Source organism: Mesoplodon bidens (assembly GCF_964165515.1).
Source record: "Mesoplodon bidens genome assembly, chromosome: 5".
Taxonomy (NCBI): Eukaryota; Metazoa; Chordata; class Mammalia; order Artiodactyla; family Ziphiidae; genus Mesoplodon; species Mesoplodon bidens.
In genome coordinates this window covers 105282122-105300721 of record NC_138161.1, presented here as the reverse complement: position 1 = coordinate 105300721, position 18600 = coordinate 105282122, and the positions used below count along the sequence as shown (strand labels likewise).

Genomic DNA, 18600 nt, shown 5'->3' with positions numbered 1-18600 from the left:
GTGGAATCTTCCCAGACCGGGGCACGAACCCGCGTCCCCTGCATCGGCAGGCAGACTCCCAACCACTGCACCACCAGGGAAGCCCTGAGAGTTGTTTTTGTAGAAGAGTGAGGAAAGTGTTTTGAGAGAAGAGGAGAGGAATAATTAGCTTTCAACTTTCCCTCATTTTCCTAAACCAAATCCACAAGTCTGTAGTAGTATTCCCACGAGCCAACGGAGAGATGAGCATCCTATATTGGCTTAATAAACTTAGCATCTGGTTTCCTTAAGCGTTCCAATCAACCCAGTGGTTTCTAATGTTCTTCTTTTTCTTCAGTTTGGTTATGAAGGCCGAGTCTCCCTGAAGAGTGCCCGTCTGTTTTATGACATCAGCGAGAAGGCTCGAAAGATTGTCGAATCCTATTTCATGCTGAACTCAACCCTGTATTTTTCCTATACACACATGGTCTGCCGCACAGCCCTGTCTGGTGAGATTCCAGAATCTGAACGTGTTCCCTTTTACCCACAGTGAAATGAGAAAGAAAACAATGCAGAACAAAGCTCTATGAACATGTCAGTCTAACGGTTCAGAAGGGTTCTACATTTCTAAAACAAAAGCTTACTCACTCTGATTTTTCCCTTCCCTCTTTTCCTACTTTGCTGGTCCCCTAAAGTATTAGAAGACCATCACGCTGCCTATTTTCCCTTTCAAATCCATTTCTTCTGCTTGCTACAATCACACAGAAGAATACCTTTCTGCTCTAGGTTTCACTTTTCAGCGTTCAAGAACCTGGAAATTACAGTCACCATTATGCCCACCAGCATTGAGAGGAAGCATAGAAGATGAAAAGGATTGTTGAAAGAAATGTTCTTAAAAAGGCAGAGACCTCCTCATTCCCTGGCATCACTATTTTTTTCTCTACATCTTCTCTTCTATACCCTCCTGAGGAGGAGGGGAGAGAGAATGTCACAGAAGTAGACTTTTCCACTTGTGAACCTTCAGCTGCATCAAATCTTTTTTTTTTGACATTTGCATTTTATCCTCATCCTTTGACTGCCCCACACAAAGTACAGCCCATGAAATGCATGGAATTTCTGCATGTATATTTATATCAGAGAACTTTTATAGCTGAAGAGACAGGTGTGACTTGCCTACAGTTTTTTTACATCAAGTTCATATCAAAGCAGGACCAGAGTCTCTTCACGGTGCTTGCCCAGTGTTCTTTAGCCTGCTCTGCCTTCTGATCCTCAAATTTTCAAGGGGCACCAGCCATGAGAGAAGACAGGTTGCCAGCTTTGCTCTTGGAGGTTGCAGCATTCAATTTCTCATGCTTCCCTGTTCCCTTTTCTGGCAGGTCAACAGGATAGAAGAAATGACCTCAGTCATCCCATCCATGCTGATAACTGCCTGTTGGATCCAGAGGCCAATGAATGCTGGAAGGAGCCTCCTGCTTACACATTCCGGGACTATAGGTACCGCCAGCATCTGATTCAGAACCAAGCTTTTTGCCCAACAGTTATCAAAACCCCATGGAAACTAGAAAGCTGATCTGTTTTGCTTGTCATCACATTCATCTCGATGAAGCAGAAATGCTCAAATAATCTTCTGAAGCAGCTGCCACAACTGAGAAGTGACTTCAGCATATCATATTTTTATCTTAAAAATCCCTGTACGATTTGTTGCATTTTATTCCACAGAATGCCCATTTTGTTTTAATATAAAAAGTAAAGTTTATGGGTTGTTTTCCTCACTTGGCTCTTATTTAAACATATTCATTGTGGTATATGTATTAATATCTCAGTCTGAGAACACAGGGTGTGCATCTCACCAGGCATAGGGATCTCATCACATCATTTATCTATGTCTGCATTTTGTAAGTAAGAAACTGAAAACTCAGGACAAAAAAGTTTTCTTTTATTGAATGATATTTTACTGTGTAAAGAGTCAGGAGTTGTAGTCATCATGTATATAGTGTTAATTATTACTACACTGTGCTCTATACAAACATGTTTATTGAGCGCCCCCTATCTGCAAGACTTGGATACACCCCTTAGATCTCTCCAGCTACTTAACGGAAAAAATACATCCTTTCGAGTTATTAGTATAAAAGGAAAGAACAGAGTTTTAGATTCTGTGGGCGAGATCAAAGGGCTAGATTAAACCTAGCTAGGTTTTATTTGGAGGAGGTGAAATGTGAGATGAAGTCTGACATATAATTAAAACTTTAACCTGGGTGGAATAAATAAATACTTCAGGGTTATGACCCTACATCTGATCTTACTCTTGAGGGTTAGGAGGGTCAATCATTTTAATGTTTAGTTCAGAGGAAACTTACTAATCAGGCTGGTCAGTTCATGCCCAGTCTGCAGTATTCTGCGGTGATGTTGTGTAGGCATATAAGAGTACAAATTGCTTCCCTTTCTTCTTACAGTGCTCTCCTATATATGAATGATGACTTTGAAGGAGGAGAATTCATATTCACTGAGATGGATGCCAAAACTGTGACCGTAAGCAAGCCTATTTTTGCAAATTTATCTAGCATTTTTAGTCTCAATTTTGCCATTTTCCAAAGACGGCTGGATTTCAAATATTTCTGAGCTTGAGAATTCATGAGGTGGAGAGAGATCCAGTAAATGTATACATTATAAAATGTTAGAAATGAAATCATCAATAAAAATCTTCTTTTCCTTTTTATAGATGGGTAATTTAAAGAATATATATTAAGGATCATATAGTTAGTTTGTGCTAGACTTCGAACCAGAACCTAGGTCTTCTGATTCTTTGCCAAGTAATCTGATGGGAACCTAAAAACACCTATTCTTAAATCACCCACGACTATGACAAGTCAAATGCCTCTACAGAATGGCTTTCAAGTACCCTGGTGCTCTGTATGTTTAGGTGAGCATTGGCTTCCATACCCCTCATTATCCAAATTGTGATATGTGTGTGTGTGTATATATATATATATATATATATATATATATATATATATATATATATAATTCTAATGGTAAGTAAACCTATACTTGGAATTTGATATATACACATTCACACAGACACACATGTGTTATATATTCATACTTTGGATGAGATTCTAAACACACCTTCGTAGATCAAAAATCAAAAGTTAAACTCAACCACCATCTTCCTAAGCAAACTAATGCCTTTGGAAAACCAGCCTACTGAACACATATAAACCATATAGCCAGAATCTTTGGTTTTTTAGCCGAACAGCATATGCCATGGTAGAAAAAAGAGGTTTTCTGATTGAGGAGATAATTGAATTATAAGTAGATTATGAGATATCTCTTTCCTCTATACAAAATCAAAACAGTTGAGACATGTATGTGATAAACTTAAAGGATTTTGCATTATATAAGCTATTTCCACAACTTTTTTTCTGAGTTTATGTCTTTCCTCTCATATTTTGTACCCTTTTCTTGGTCTCATTCATGGCATACTACCAGGGTATAAGCAAATGATATAAAAACGATGTATTACTGGATTTAAAGGGAAAACCTATGGGAATTCTGGTTAAAATTGTCCAGAAACATTGATATAATTAAGAAAAATATTTCATACACTTTAATATACTGTATATTTAAAAGGTCATGATGCCCCACACTCTCTTTTTTTTTTTTTTTTTTTTTTTTTGCGGTACGGGGGCCTCTCACTGTTGTGGCCTCTCCCATTGAGGAGCACAGGCTCCGGACGCGCAGGCTCAGCGGCCATGGCTCACGGGCCCAGCTGCTCCGCGGCATGTGGGATCTTCCCGGACTGGGGCACGAACCCGTGTCTCCTGCATGGGCAGGCGGACTCTCAACCACTGCTCCACCAGGGAAGCCCTGCCCCACACTCTTTTTTGTAAAAAGCTTAAATATTATCATGGGAGTATTTTGATGCTTCATGATTTGGGAAATTAAATCAAGACTGATGATCCAGGCTCAGTTTAAATGCCAATACAAAAATATCAACTTTTGAAAAGCCTCTGTACAGAAAGCATTTGATTTCTGAGCTCTACTAACAGGTTCAAAACTGCTTGAATCTCACACAATTGGAAAGAAAATCAGGCAGGTGGTTGAAAAGATTTGCTACGCCATCTAGTGGCCATATTTGGAAATGTTCAATGTTTGAAAATAAGTAAGGCGGGAATATTATTGATATGTATGAATCATTAATTCATACTATGCATGAATCATTAATTAAATGAATCATTAAATATGTGTGAATTCACCATTTCTTGAATGCAAATTAACTGTAATTCTGCTTTTTAAAGATGTGAAAGCAGATACTACTCCCCTTTAAGAGATTTATACTTTTAAGATAAAGATGCAGCTATTTTTAAAAGTACTGAATCTAACCACCACCATCCCCTAAAAAAGTAAAAGAAAAACTAATTTAAACAATGTTTTAATGAAAAAGCTCCAAGTTGAGAGATCTATTTTCAAAAATTCGTTCTACTTCACATTAATGCATATGGTGGAGTTTGGGGAGTATTTTGTAGATAATTAAAATTCTTAGTTAACCAGTGCCAATAAGAAAGAGAAGTGGATAGTTTTCCTTTTCAGTTTTCCCTCCCTTGATTCTGGAGGGAAAATTGGAGCAGGGAAATGCCCCAGCTTTGTGCTATGCAAGGAAGAATAATCTCCTAAATTATTTACTTTGGAAAAATCTGGAAATTGTATAATTACTGAATGGTGGCAGAAGATTTACATTTATTCAAGGCAAGTACAGCACACAGCCTTCTCTGACTTTAATCATCAGTCACATGCAAATCAAAAGGAATTTTCTTTCATCATACTTGGAAGAACCATGGATTATTTTCGACAGCAGCATATTTGTGAAACATGGATATTTAGTTATTTTGGTTTCTCTGTGCAAGTTTGAAAAAGATAAACTCCAATGAGTTCCATTTGCTTCATGAAAAACTAAACTCAGTGGGGCTGTGTTCCAAACGTATGTTTACAATCATTTAAACTTCAGAATACATTTTCCCTTAGAAACAATGTCCTTAGTGGAGCTTGTTTATTCCTCCGCATACCTGATATATGAGAGGTGATGCTCTCCATTTGATAAGATTAGTCCTTTGTGACTCCACATACCTATAACCAATCCCAACTGCTTCAGGCAATTGATAGCTTCTTTTCCCAGAGTTCTTCATGTGTACACATATTTTCAATTCTTCCATCAGAGACAAAACATTAAATTGTTCCCACAGCCTCTCTTTAGTATTGTAAGATGTTGATGCCAAGACTCTAATCACATACAAGCAATGGCAAGCACATGTGGATAAGTAAGCCCTTGACCAGCACCAGGGAGTGAGCAGCTCAGAAAATTTGAAATTAGATCCTAAAGCCATGCGTATAGGAAGGCTTTCCTGTCCTGCTTCATATGTCTTCTAGTATTAATTATTTTGCTGTTTCTGTGTGAAAATGCACAACAAATTCCTCCTCCAGAAACACAAAATCGGATTGATGCTGAAGGCACCAGTAACTAGGAACCTAGATTTACATCAGAAAGTCACTTTGATAAAGCTGCTTGAGAAAAGCAACTCTCTCTAGCAAACACAAATTGTGAACAGAAGAGTAACCCAGAAAGTGACTGCTTTTCTCTGCTCTTCCTTTTAACACATGCACACACACACCACACACACACACACACACACTCACCTCAGGATCTTTGACTACTCCATTTACCTTTGACTTTCCACAAGTTTGTCACACAGTCTGGGAATACCTACGTTAAGTAGCATCCAAGGACTTCAAGAAATCTTCCAAATATTCCTCCTGAAGCTGGCAGTGGAAAAACTTAGCCATCCCATTTTATGGTGAAGGGGACCAAAGGTTCTTCTAATGGTCATGTATCAAGTCAATTCAGAAAATAGCTAGTTAGAACTGGTCCATCTTATCAAATAGTACAACGATTGGTGCCACTTTCTTGCTTTTATTTCTAAGCTGTACTATGGAATAAGTCAGGTTTCTGTGTTTCTCAAGAAAGAAAAATGAACTTTGCTTAGAGCAGACACTTTATTCATGGAAGCAAGACCCCTAATATTCCATTGCTTCAGCTTACTCAGTTTGGAGAGCCTGCTTGTTTGATCTAATGCTCTGGCTCAGGGCCCCCAGCAGTGCCTCTTTCCCTTCTACCCTGTCCTACCTAATCATTAGTGGACAGCTCCATCTGAGCCAAGCTTGGAAGGACTGTGCCCATCATTCCAGAGCCCTGGAGGCCATGGAATTGGTCACCTGAAGGGGTGGTGTGTTCTCATCACTGGAGGTATGAAAACATTGGCTAAGGACTACTGGGCAGGAATATTGTAACAGGAATTAAAGTATCACATGGGATTAGACTTGACTTAAAAATAATTTTGTATTATGAGAAGTTCACAAACCATAAATGCACAATAAGGAATTAGAAAGGGTGCATCCATGGAACCACTACCTAGATCAATTATAAGAATTTACCATCACTCTACATGTCCCATTGATTTGTTTTTGTCATTCCACAAATATTAAATATACACCTACTTAGGCCAGATGTTATGCTAGTGCTAAAATTAGAGATGTGAATTAAAAGAGAGAGTCTTTGCCTTCATGGAGTTTACCAGCCACCAACATAGTATGTATTGAGTGATTACCATTTGCCATGGACTGTGCCAACCGTTTTACCTGATAACTTTATTTTCTGAATTAGGTATTGTTTTGACCTTATCTTTGTTTTACAGATGAGGAAATTGAAGCAATTTTCGACCCCAGGACTCCATTAGAAGGATAGAGAAGGGGGATTGTAGAAATGTTAACAGTATAGGAATTGAGAGTCAAATTTTCACTCTCTTTCTCAGGCCTCTATAAAACCAAAGTGTGGGCGTATGATCAGCTTCTCATCTGGAGGAGAGAACCCGCATGGGGTGAAGGCAGTCACCAAGGGCCAGAGGTGTGCTGTGGCCCTGTGGTTTACCTTGGACCCACTCTACAGAGAATTGGTGAGTTTCTGACCCACCCAGTAAGCCACTGAGACATGCTATAGACCTGCTTCATGAACTGATTTATCGGAAGAGTCCTTTGGGTTGATCCATAACCCTTCAGGGATCTTAGAGATCATGGGGAAAAAAAACAAACCAAAACCAAAACCAAACCAAACAAAAACGTCTACAGAAAACTTTCTGTCTGGTTTCCAACACTGGCTCTGTTTTCTAAGCAAGAACAAACTTTGTTAATCAGATCCATGACCTAGCAATTACGCATTTGATGTTTGTAGGACGAGTTTGAGGAAAAGTAGGGCTATGAATGCAGTTCTTAATCAGATGGGTTCTTAGAAGTGAAGGTTTGCAGAAATAGACATCATGACGATATTTGGCAGTCTCTAATTAGTCTTGAGTTTATTAATAAACTGTAGCATCAAGAGAGAGGAATCATTTTTTACTGGTCACTGGGAAGACTGATTTGTTTTCTCAACAAATCCTTAAAAGGTTCACTGAATAATTTATGAAACATAGGTAGAAGAAGGTGAGGAGACCTGAAAGTTTATCATTTACTACTATTAAATTAAATATTAAAATATTGTTATTATTCTATTGGAAGTAGCTAAGGATGCTTAGCCTGGGTGATAGACCATGATCATATCCTTCTGGATGCTGTGGGAAGAGATTAAGGTGTCTAGAGATTATGGTGTCTGTCTGTGAGGCTGCAGAGGGATGAATTAAGACCTCTGGATACAAGCCCCTGGGAGGAAAATCTAGGCTCAGCATAAGGAATAACTTTCTAATCGTCAGCACTGTTTGGTGGACTTGTCTTCTTTGGAAGTATTGAGTTTCTTGTCACTGGATGGCTGCAGTCAAAGCCTCAGCAACTGCTTGGCATGGAACGCTGAACCTGAACCTGAACCTTCATGGCAAGGGCTAAACCGGATGACTTCAAAGTCTCCTCCAGCCTTGAGTCTTAATGAAGCTATGAAATTCTAGTCTTGAAAATGGCATTCTAACCAAATGTCCTCTTTACATCCCTAAATTGAATCCAATTTCATCAGAAACTTTAAAATGAGTTTCTCTTTCTCATATACTTTTTGCCCTCAAACCTGACTCAGTTTTTAGGTCATATCCCCTAAGCATTCTTTCATATATTCCACAAATGTTTATGGAAGATCTACTATGTGCCTGGAAAACTCCACTAGGTAGGCCCTGGGGGTACACAGTTGAACAAAACATAGCTTTGGCCACGAGGAGCTTAGAAAGGCTGTAAAGCAAATGGGGAGAAAACAGCAGTCTGCATTTGCAGGGGGATAGCAAGGAAGACTTACGTATATCAGTGCAATCCTAAGAGAGCAGAGGATGATAGCCAGGCACAGAAAGAGAAAAGAATGGTCCTGACAGAAGGAGCTGAGCAGGGAGAGATCTGAAAACTTCACTGGGGACTGAGCAGTCTCCTCCACCTGTAATTCCTCTCTCCTCCTGTGTCTCCACATCCAAAATGTCAGCGTTCCTCCACATCACTCCTTCTGGACTAAGGAACCTAGCTAGGTACCTGAGTACACAGTGCAGCTATCACATTGTTGAAAAATTGCCTCCCCCTTTTTTCTCTTTAATGTTTAATTCAATAAACATTTAACCTGTTTTATTATTCATTACCTCAGCCCTCTCTTCCAAGATATATATATTTTTTTATATCAAAATAAGCTAACACAAAGATCTCTTTGAGCCTTGCTAACCTGGAAAGTAGTGTTAGGAAAATTCTTCAATCTCCAGGCTGTGGCGACATCTAGTGGTCACAGAAGAAAATGACCAGAGCCTCTGAGGCAACTGCTAGAAAATCTTGCCTATGACGTGGTTACCAGACTTTGCTCCACACTGGAATCAATTGGCGATCTTTACAAAACTATTGACATTTTGTCTACCACCCTTGGAAATTCTGGGTTAATTGATTTGGGCTGTAACCTGAGTGTCAGAAGTTTTAAAAGCTCCCCAGGTGATTTCAATGTGCAAAAGAACTTCAGAGTCCCTGAGTTAGGCATCTGCTCTCAGGTTGAATCCCTGGGCAAAGAAAGCCTGCCTATCAATACATCATGAGAACTGGCAGACTTCCATGCTCATTATAGATTACTTTAAAGGCACTGAATTCTCAAGGAGTATATAACAACATATACCGGTAAGGATGCCCAATATTAGAAGCTTGAGTTCCTTGTATAGAGAGACTTGCAGCTCTTAAACATCTTTCCTTTCAGGACGTACATGACAACAGTCTCCTCTGCATTCAGATTGCAACATTTTGTATCTACATCAGTTTGCTAATCAGCAAGATGTTCTCCCAAGATGGATGAGTATAAAAATAATACTCACCCATTTTATTTGGACATCAAGACAGTTTAGTTTTCTGTTATTTAGTATATTTGGTCCTTGTAGGTGTCTTTTGGTCAACATCATGCTTAATTACAAGCTCTTGAATACAAGAGGCTTTGTTTTCAAGTCATAAAATAGTTTTTTATATAACTTGCTATGCTGGACATTGTGCTAGGGACTACCTATAGGACATACAAACTAGATAAGACATAACTTTTATTTTCAGGGAGTTTAAAGTCAAAATGAAGAGATAATACAGGGGCCTGAGTAATAAAAGTATAGCAAAGTTCAGTAGGAATTATTAGATGCAAACATGTATGGTGGGGACTTCCCTCATGGTCCAGTGGTTAAGAATCCGTCCTGCAATGCAGGGGACACTGGTTCAATCCTTAGCTGGGGAACTAAGATCTCACATGCCGCGGGGCAACTAAGCCCATGTGCCACAAGTACTGAGCACATGGGCCACAACTAGTGAACCTTGTGTGCCGCAACGAAGAGCCGGCACACTGCAATGAAAGATCCTGCACGCAGCAACTAAGACGAGACACAGCTAAAAATAAAATTAATTAATTTTAAAAAATGCATGGTGTTTAGAGGATAGAAAGAGGAAACCAGGAAAGGCTTCATTGAGGAGATGGCATTTGACATGAGCCTTAAAAGATGAGCATGATTTCTTTAGGGAGAGACATTTTAGACAGAGACAGCCCTTCATCCACTTCTGTATTTATTCATCAACTATAATACTCCTTTGCCAAATGTCCGTAGCTTTTCTGGACACAGGAAATACAACAGTGACCAAACATGACAAGACTCCCTGCTTTCATGGAGCTTACCTTCTAGTGAAAAAAGACAACAAATAAGTAAAAGAATAAATAATTGGGGGATTTTCAGATAGTGAAAAATGATGTGTGGGAAAGAGAACAAGGCAACTGACCTGAGAGTAAAAAAGAGCCAGGGGTGAAGTGTGAGGGGCCTCCAGACAAGTGACAAGAAGAAGCTAGCCATGGTAAAGGCCTTGGGAGGAATATTCCAGGGGGAGAGGAGGTTGTAAAGGCCCAGAGACAAGAGGGAGCACAGAACAGTCAAGAAGCAAAGAAAGCTAGGGTGGCCAGAACAGGGCATGCAAGGCGGAGAGCGGGCTGAAAAGAAGACACAGAGGAGGCGGTGATCAGATGGACAAGCTGCTCAAGAAATATGAATTCTACTCTAACTATAGAGGGGACGCCATATTCCTTCCTCACCTCGTCCAGCCCCAGGAGTTACAGGAGAGGAAAGATTACTGTAGCTAACACGTCGTAGACTAGAGTCATGATAAAGACGGTGAAAAGATGTGGGCGATTGGAGATGCCATTTGGAGGTAGACCAGCTGGGCCTGTTGAAGGATTGGTGTGGGGATAAGAGAAAGCATAGAATGCAATGGAAGCATCCTTTAAATCCTAGGGGCACTTAACCTGGACTAGGATGAGGAAGTCCTTCTCAGAGTGCTGCATTCAGAAACCTTGGGGTAAGTCAGGAAGGTGGAATATAAGGTGAGGCGAGAGGGGAAGACAAGGTGAGCTGAAGAAGAAAGAAAAGTCAGAGTCCGTATAAGCTCATCAAGAAGGTCAGATCTGGAGGCTTCCCTGGTGGCTCAGTGGTTGAGAATCTGCCTGCCGATGCAGGGGACATGAGTTCGAGCCCTGGTCTGGGAAGATCCACATGCTGCGGAGCAACTGGGCCCGTGAGCCACAACTACTGAGCCTGCGCGTCTGGAGCCTGTGCTCCACAACAAGAGAGGCCGTGATAGTGAGAGGCCCGCGCACCGCAATGAAGAGTGGCGCTTGCTTGCCGCAACTAGAGAAAGCCCTCGCGTGGAAACAAAGACCCAACACAGCAAAAATAAATAAATAAAATAATAAACTCCTACCCCCAATATCTTCTTTAAAACAAAAAAAAAAAGGTTGGACCTGGAGCGTGGAGCAATGGGAACCCAAGTGAGGGTTGTGAGCAGTGAGCAGGAAAGGGTGGAGATCATGATTCAAGTGCAAAGAGTCCATCAGAAGCACGTGGGAGGGGGTGTGAAACAGATCAATTGGAGGCTGCCGCAGTAACTGAGTTAAGAGATACTTGAGAAAGACAAATACCGTATGCTAACACATATATATGGAATTTTTTAAAAAGTCATGAAGAACCTAGGGGTAAAACAGGAATAAAGACACAGACCTACTTGAGAATGGACTTGAGGATATGGGGAGGGGGAAGGGTAAGCTGTGACAAAACAAAAGAGAGGCATGGACATATATACAGTACCAAACGTAAGGTAGATAGATAGTGGGAAGCAGCCGCAGAGCACAGGGAGATCAGCTCGGTGCTTTGTGACCGCCTGGAGGGGTGGGATGGGGAAGGTGGGAGGGAGGGAGATGCATGAGGGAAGGGATGTGGGAACAGACGTATATGTATGACTGATTCACTTTGTTATAAAGCAGAAACTAATAAAAAAAATAAAAATAAAAAAAAAGAGATAATGAGAGTGTAAACCCATAGTCCTCAAGCAGGAGCTATTTTGCGTCCTATAGGGCACATTTGGCAACATTTAGAGATACGTTTGGTTGTCACAACTTGGGGCCAGGCATGTGCCACTGATTACCTGTAGTAGGCAGAAGGCAGGGATGCTGCTAAACATCCTACAATGCACAGGACAACCCACCCAACAGAGAGTTATCTGCTCCAAGACGTCAGCTGTGCTAAGGTTGAGAAACACTGGCCTAAAGTAAGGCAACAGTATGTGCACTAAAAAAAAAAAAGGGGGCAGAAACAGGAGGCAGAACAGAGAGGACTGGTGATTTATCAGATCCAAGAAACCTTGGTCAGGCTTTTGGGGCAAATGGGGGAGCAGTGGTGGTCTTTACTGAGAGAAGAAATATGTGAAGAGGACCGAGTAGGCCTGTGGGGGGAGAAAATGGTGAATTCAGCTTGAACACTGACCTGGAGACGTGAACTGGAGATCTCTGTGGGACTGCAAAGTAGCAAGGGAAGTCAGCAGTTGAATATACAAGATTTCTTGGCAAGAGAGAAATCTTGGAAGGTAATTGCTCAGGACATAGGGAAGTCAAGAGAAGGCACCCGGGTAGGGATGGAGATGTGGTTTCATTCTTAGCCAGATTTAGCACCCATCCATGTACAGATGGATGACTGGAAGTGTTGAGGAAACTTCTGCCACTGATTATTATGCTTGTAACAGCAATGTGTGAATTGTCTTTTTTGCAGGAGCGAATACAGGCTGATGAAGTGATCGCGATCCTGGATCAAGAACAGCGAGGGAAGCACAAACCAAATATCAACCCCAAAGATGAGCTATAAAAATGAGAAAAAGAGTATTCTATCAGATATTTATTTAAATTGTTAATCTTATGAGAACCTTTTTATTTTTGTACAGAGCCACGGTATAAATTAACAGGTTAATATGAGTCACCAGATCTCCCTTCTGTGCCTAAGGATGCTTGCTTTGCCCCTCTCGGTCTTTGTGTCTTGGTTTTTCAGCAGGTCATCTCTCAAAGCCCAGTCATGTCCTCCCCACCACACACACACACACACACACACACACACACACACACACACACACACAATTCATTTGCTGCAGATCCTAAAACTCAAGCAGAAGGAGTAAGTCCATTCTTAGTGAAACAACAGCTCCCAGACATGCCCACGTCTAAAGTTAGTGTGTGATTTGGACTCAGAAGGCCTTCCTGGCTCTGTGCCTTTCAGCCACAATCTCCCCCAGGGCTGATGGCCATGAGTTTGAGTCTGAGGAGTCTCTGGTGAGGTCAGAACTGCTTCAGGTATTGCTGGCTTGAGGGCCCCCAAGCTCTGAAAAGGAATGACTCTGATGAGGACTGCGTGAGACGGGGGAGCTCAGCCTTCCCAGGGCCTGGGTGGAGTTTGTGACTCTGGTGTTTTCAGCAGAGAGCACCCTTACACTGGAAACTTCAATTTGCCCTCGAACTGGGTGCCAGAAAGGACTGTCCAAGGAGTTGTGTCTTTAAAAATGTTGTACAGGGGTTGAAGTGGAATGGCTCTTCATCCCAGTGACTTCGGAAGGAAACCTTTAATCCCACCTGAATCAGGGCACCATGGCCACGTTGCGTGAGAATGGGCTCCACTGTTGAGAAGGTGTGTTTTGTTCTTCAGGAAGAGGAAAATGGATTTCTGATGGATTCCACTCTCCATCTGCATATATTTTGGGGGCCCCTTCCCTTTGGTGCTCTCCAGCTCATGGATTTTAGTGCTTGTATCTGATTTTTTAAATAAAGGGAGCCTTCTTTTAATATTTGGCATTTATTTTTCTTCTCCCAAATGTTTCGTTTGTCTCCAGGTAATGGTTTTGTGATCCCTCAGGAGCTTTGGGGACCACCCGGGGTAATACTGGGCCATGGCTAGTTTTGCTGGCAGGTGCTTGGGGGCTGCAAGGAAGGTGAGGGCATTACTTCTGAAGAAACAGAGATGGTTAGCAAACAGGTGTTAACCCAGAGAACATCTGGTCCTTGGTGTGAATTCTAAGGAAGACACTGCAAAGACAATGTTTTGGGGGGTGGGGACTGAGGTTGTTCTAGCCGAGGGAGTCTGCCCCACTAACCCATGGGAGATCATCTGCCTCTGTGATGGGCAGTGGTAGAGGTTGTAGCCCTTAAGAAAACCAACAGATAAAAGCATTTTCTTAAAATCACATTTACTTTCTGCCATTTATGATCTTGGGTAGTGGTAAGAACGTTCATCCTTTGAGACTGAAAAATTGAGTCATAATGATTTATGTGCCATCCGTTTTTCACCCAACCTTCTGGTTTCATTTTCATCATGGGACAGAGAAAAGAGCATCAGATTATAATCCCAGCCTGATCAAATATGCTCTGCTGTGTGACCTGGAGCTACTCTCTTTCCCTTTCTGGGCTTCAGTTTCCTTCTCTGAAAATGACATCATTGGCTGTAATTGTTTCCAAAAGCCCTCCCTTTTGCTCTAAATACAAAACAAAGCTAAAACAAAACAAACCATAAAACTGATTTTAGAAATATTCACAAACACAACCAAATTTACTTCTACCAACTTTTTCAGAATTGTGAATGGGTCCATTATGTGTATGTGTGATTTTAAAACTTGAAACCTAATTTTAGGGCTGAAAATCCCTGAGCTTTGGAAAGGGAGGTTGCTATTTGTCTGCTCTCTTACTGAGAAGCATTTGCTGGCACTCAGATTTGCTGATAGGAGGTTCTGGCCAAGGATCTAATTTCTGTTTTCTGGCAACAAGGTGTCAACAAAGAAATCAGTCTTTGGCTCCTTGCAGCCCATGCTTCCTGGATGCTCTGGGTGCTCTGGGAGAGGCTAGGACTCCAGCACTGACTGCCATTCAGCCCCACAGAGAGTGAGCAGAGACCTCAGTAGATGGGCATTGGGGTAGATCCCCATCTTGTTTCCTTGCTGACAACACAGAGTCATTATTCTTGTTTGGCAGGCTACCCATGTCCGGTTCTACCTGGGACATCACGTATACGTTCAAGCATTTATGTTTAATTTAATCTGCCCCACATCAAACCATACACAATTTCATTCAAATATTAAGGAGTGTCATCAGACGATTTTTAAAAGATCAAGCTCATAAATTTCAATCTATGTGATGTCTAGTCCCTTGTGTAGAAGGATAGGAAAGCTCATTAGAATTTTTGTAGTTTTTAGAGCTCAAGGGGGTCATAGAAATCACAATTCAATTCTATCTTTCTGTCTGGAAGGAAAAGGAGGCTCAGAGGTAATAAAAATGATTGTGTGGTTCCAGAATTTAAGCAGGAAGAGCCAGGGCTGCTGAATTGAGTTACACAAGAATCCAGGCACAGGGCAGCATCCAGTAGAGGAAGGAGTGCCTTTTTCTATTTGGCCCCAAAATGCTACTTGCTCATCAATCCACAGACCTGCAGGACTGTGTCATAAGGGGTGCCTTTTTCTAATTCACTTAAAAGTACTGTATGTGCTTGAGGCAGCCTAGGCTAAGAAGCCCAATTTTTATGAATCCCAGTCTAGGACTCTTCATCGATATCACTTGGAGAACAACCACTTGTCTTGATGACTATCTCTTGTGTAAAAAGCCTGCAGTGTTTTTTTTTTTTTTAAATTAATTAATTTATTTTATTTATTTTTGCCTGTGTTGGGTCTTTGTTTCTGTACGAGGGCTTTCTCTAGTTGCGGCAAGAGGGGGCCACTCTTCATCGCGGTGCACAGGCCTCTCACTGTCGCGGCCTCTCTTGTTGCAGAGCACAGGCTCCAGACGCGTGGGCTCAGTAGTTGTGGCTCACGGGCCCAGTTGCTCCGTGGCATGTGGGATCTTACTGGGCCAGGGATCGAACCCGTGTCCCCTGCATTGGCAGGCAGATTCTCAACCACTGCACCACCAGGGAAACCCAAAGCCTGCAGTTTTACGGAGTTTTTTTTTCACCTGTATTGTTGTATTGAATGTTTATACGCAGAACAGGTTCTCACACTAGGAACCCCAGGAGCTGTTCCAGCCCCAGATTATGATGCCCATTTTGCAGATGAGGAAACGGAGAGCAGTGAAGAGAAGTCAGAGCCTGTGGTCCCTGGGCTTGGAGTGTCTATGTCTGAGGCAGAAGCACAGTCTTTTGAACAGGAGGGAAGAAATAAAGTGCCAGCTTGTTTGCTCCCAGGCATACTTAATATAAAAATGGCACATTCATGTAAAGAACAGAGTTAGGTTTTTATAAAATCTAAACTTTTTCTCCTCCTCTGTTTTCCTGCTGATGTGTGAAGGCGTATCTCCTGTGCTTATCTCCTCTGAGAGGTTTTGATTATGGTTGCCTAATTCAATGAAGCAAATACCTGGTGCCTGACCCTGCTTTTATGAAACTCACAAAAGCGACGAAGGGAAGAAGGTTCTAGTCAGGTGCCATTTTCCTCTCCCTCCAAGGCAGAAAGAATCTGGAACTTCAAATTCTTCTTGAGAAAACCCCGACACAGGACAGAGTGATCTCCTTGCATGTATGAGACACGCAGTCTTCATCACTGCTTTGTGCATAGCATTTTCTGGCACTTCTTCAGCTGCGGAGAAACCATGGAATGAGTCATTACCATTTAATAATATATACCTATGAGTTTTAATTGAAGTACAAATGCTGAATTATTTCACATAAGACAGCCATGGGGAACAACTCGCTCACTGACGTCAAGAAAGGAGGTAATGAGGGCCACCTCACTAGTTCTTGATGCCAAAGAATGAAACATCCCAAGGTGACTGACAATGGTTTGGCTGAGAAGTGAGAAAAAGTTGAACTGTTCCCACATCCAAAACTCTTCTGGGAGACAGGAGACACTTGCAGAAACTCCCAAATTGCAAGTTTGATTGAGCCCATGGTTATGATCCCTGGCTAAACCCTGCCAAGAAGCCTGTGATGTGAAGTGACCTCCCGACACAGCCCCTCATCCCACCCACAAATCTTCTAACCCCAGATAATTTGATGTTTCCAACATGAGACACAAGGGCCTGTTCTGTTTTAGACCTGGGCGATTTCTTCAGGCACACTGAGACACGTAACATCCACCACCGTTTGAGCTCACTGCTGGGTTGGAGCTGCAGGCTCTTGCTGTCAGAGTCTCCTCATTCCCACATCCCCGGGTAAATCACGGTGTTTTCTGTGCCTGCTTCTGACCTCGGAGGCCAGACAACGTCAAGTCTGGAACAATCTGATCACTGATCTTGCCTTGCTCTACAATGGATGGCATCAGCTCTGTGAAAAGCTGGCTTTTCAGTGACTCACCTCTGAATCTATAGCATTTGAACGCAATAGTTTATTGAAAGATCTTATGAAGAGCCCACCAGAAAAATAGCCAAACACAATGTTCCGGCCCCCTCTTCTCCTGAAACACATTGCTAGGGAGGAAATGAATGCACTGTTAATTCAATATACAACTCACCTTTTCTGGTCACTTTCTATGATACACCTGGAGAGAGGGTGAACAAGGTAAGTCTTGCCCTTTCTTTCCCTGTTAGGTTACCAGAGGTTGAGGATAGAGCAGAGTTTGACAACATTTCCACCTTAATAGTCCTTCTCTAAGCCATCTTCTGCTTTGGAAGGGCCAACCAACTGCCTTCTTTATCTGAGTCCTCTCTTGAAATTGCGAATTGGGTGTCATCCATCTTTCTGGGAACTCTTGCCCTTGGTCCTTCTTGTCAGGTTCAGGTAACTTCCCTCATGACAGAGGTACCTAAAAAGGCCCTGGAAATCCTATCTAGACCCCAGTTAAACACTCCTCCTTCTTCCCAAGCTGATGTTGTTACCTCTGAATTACTATCTGATGGTGGGTGGGGATCAGACAAGAAGGATTACCTGTTATGTCTCATCTTTTTCCATCTGTAAATCATATATCCCATTGTTTCAAAGGGTTGTAATCATGGTTGGCATTTATAAAGTTCTTTTATGATCTTGAAGCACTTGGCAGTCATATGTAAGTACATAATTATCTTAAGAGACACATCAGTGCAATCTTCATTTTTTAAACAGAGAAAAGGAACAGGCACAGCGAAGAAGGTATATAGGAAAGCTCTGGTCATTTTTGAATTCATTCCTTAGACGGTTTGTTACTTAGTAGTGGGTTTAGAGAGGGATTCCAAAATGAGTATGATTTCATCCCTTCCTTTAAGAAATTCAAAGTACAGTGGAAAAAGTAGATGTAAACTGATGAAAAATATAAAATGAGGTAAGTGCTTTGACAGAAGGGTTATGATAGAGGCAGGTACAAAAAAAAAATAAAAAGGCCATGTGAGTTCAGAGAAGGAGTGGCTGGAGAGAGGGAAGGCTTTGCAGAGAAGGTGGCAGTTAAGCTGGGTCTTGAGTGCCTGTCTGTCACCAATAAGCAGAAATGAGCCACAATGTCCTCAATTGAGAAAGTGGTTGAATTTGAACTCAATCGTTTCTTGGGTTCTAAAATATTAAATTTTCAGAAAAGTTGGAGAGTTTATTTTACAGTTGGTGTTTTGAAGGTGGGGTGGGGTAGGATCTTTACTACGAATTTTTCTGGGAAAGCATGTTAATGAATGCTGTGAAAATCCACATGAATACCAATTTAAAAGTTTTATTTTATTCCCTTGGGAGGAGGTTTATTTAAGTGGGTGGAGTGAAGTCGCTGAGGACCAGGCTTCCTGCTGAAAAGCAGAGCCCCAGCCGGCATCAGAAAAAGCTGAGGGGAACCCCATCATTCAGGTGCTGGGCGGTGAGCTCACCCAGCAGCACTGCCCTCTGCCCGTGGGTCCAAGAA

At 41.8% G+C, this 18600-nt stretch overlaps 1 protein-coding gene across 1 annotated transcript in view; it reads left to right on the top strand.

Moving 5' to 3' along the window:
• Positions 1 to 13615, top strand: part of P3H2 (prolyl 3-hydroxylase 2) — a 156332-nt gene extending 142717 nt beyond the window's left edge. The window contains exons 11-15 of the mRNA XM_081235664.1: positions 317 to 467; positions 1335 to 1452; positions 2412 to 2487; positions 6822 to 6962; positions 12558 to 13615. Of these exons, the coding sequence (XP_081091790.1) occupies positions 317 to 467; positions 1335 to 1452; positions 2412 to 2487; positions 6822 to 6962; positions 12558 to 12650 (579 nt within the window). The 3' untranslated portion in view covers positions 12651 to 13615. The remainder of the gene's footprint in view (positions 1 to 316; positions 468 to 1334; positions 1453 to 2411; positions 2488 to 6821; positions 6963 to 12557) is intronic.
• Positions 13616 to 18600: the final 4985 nt, after the last annotated feature.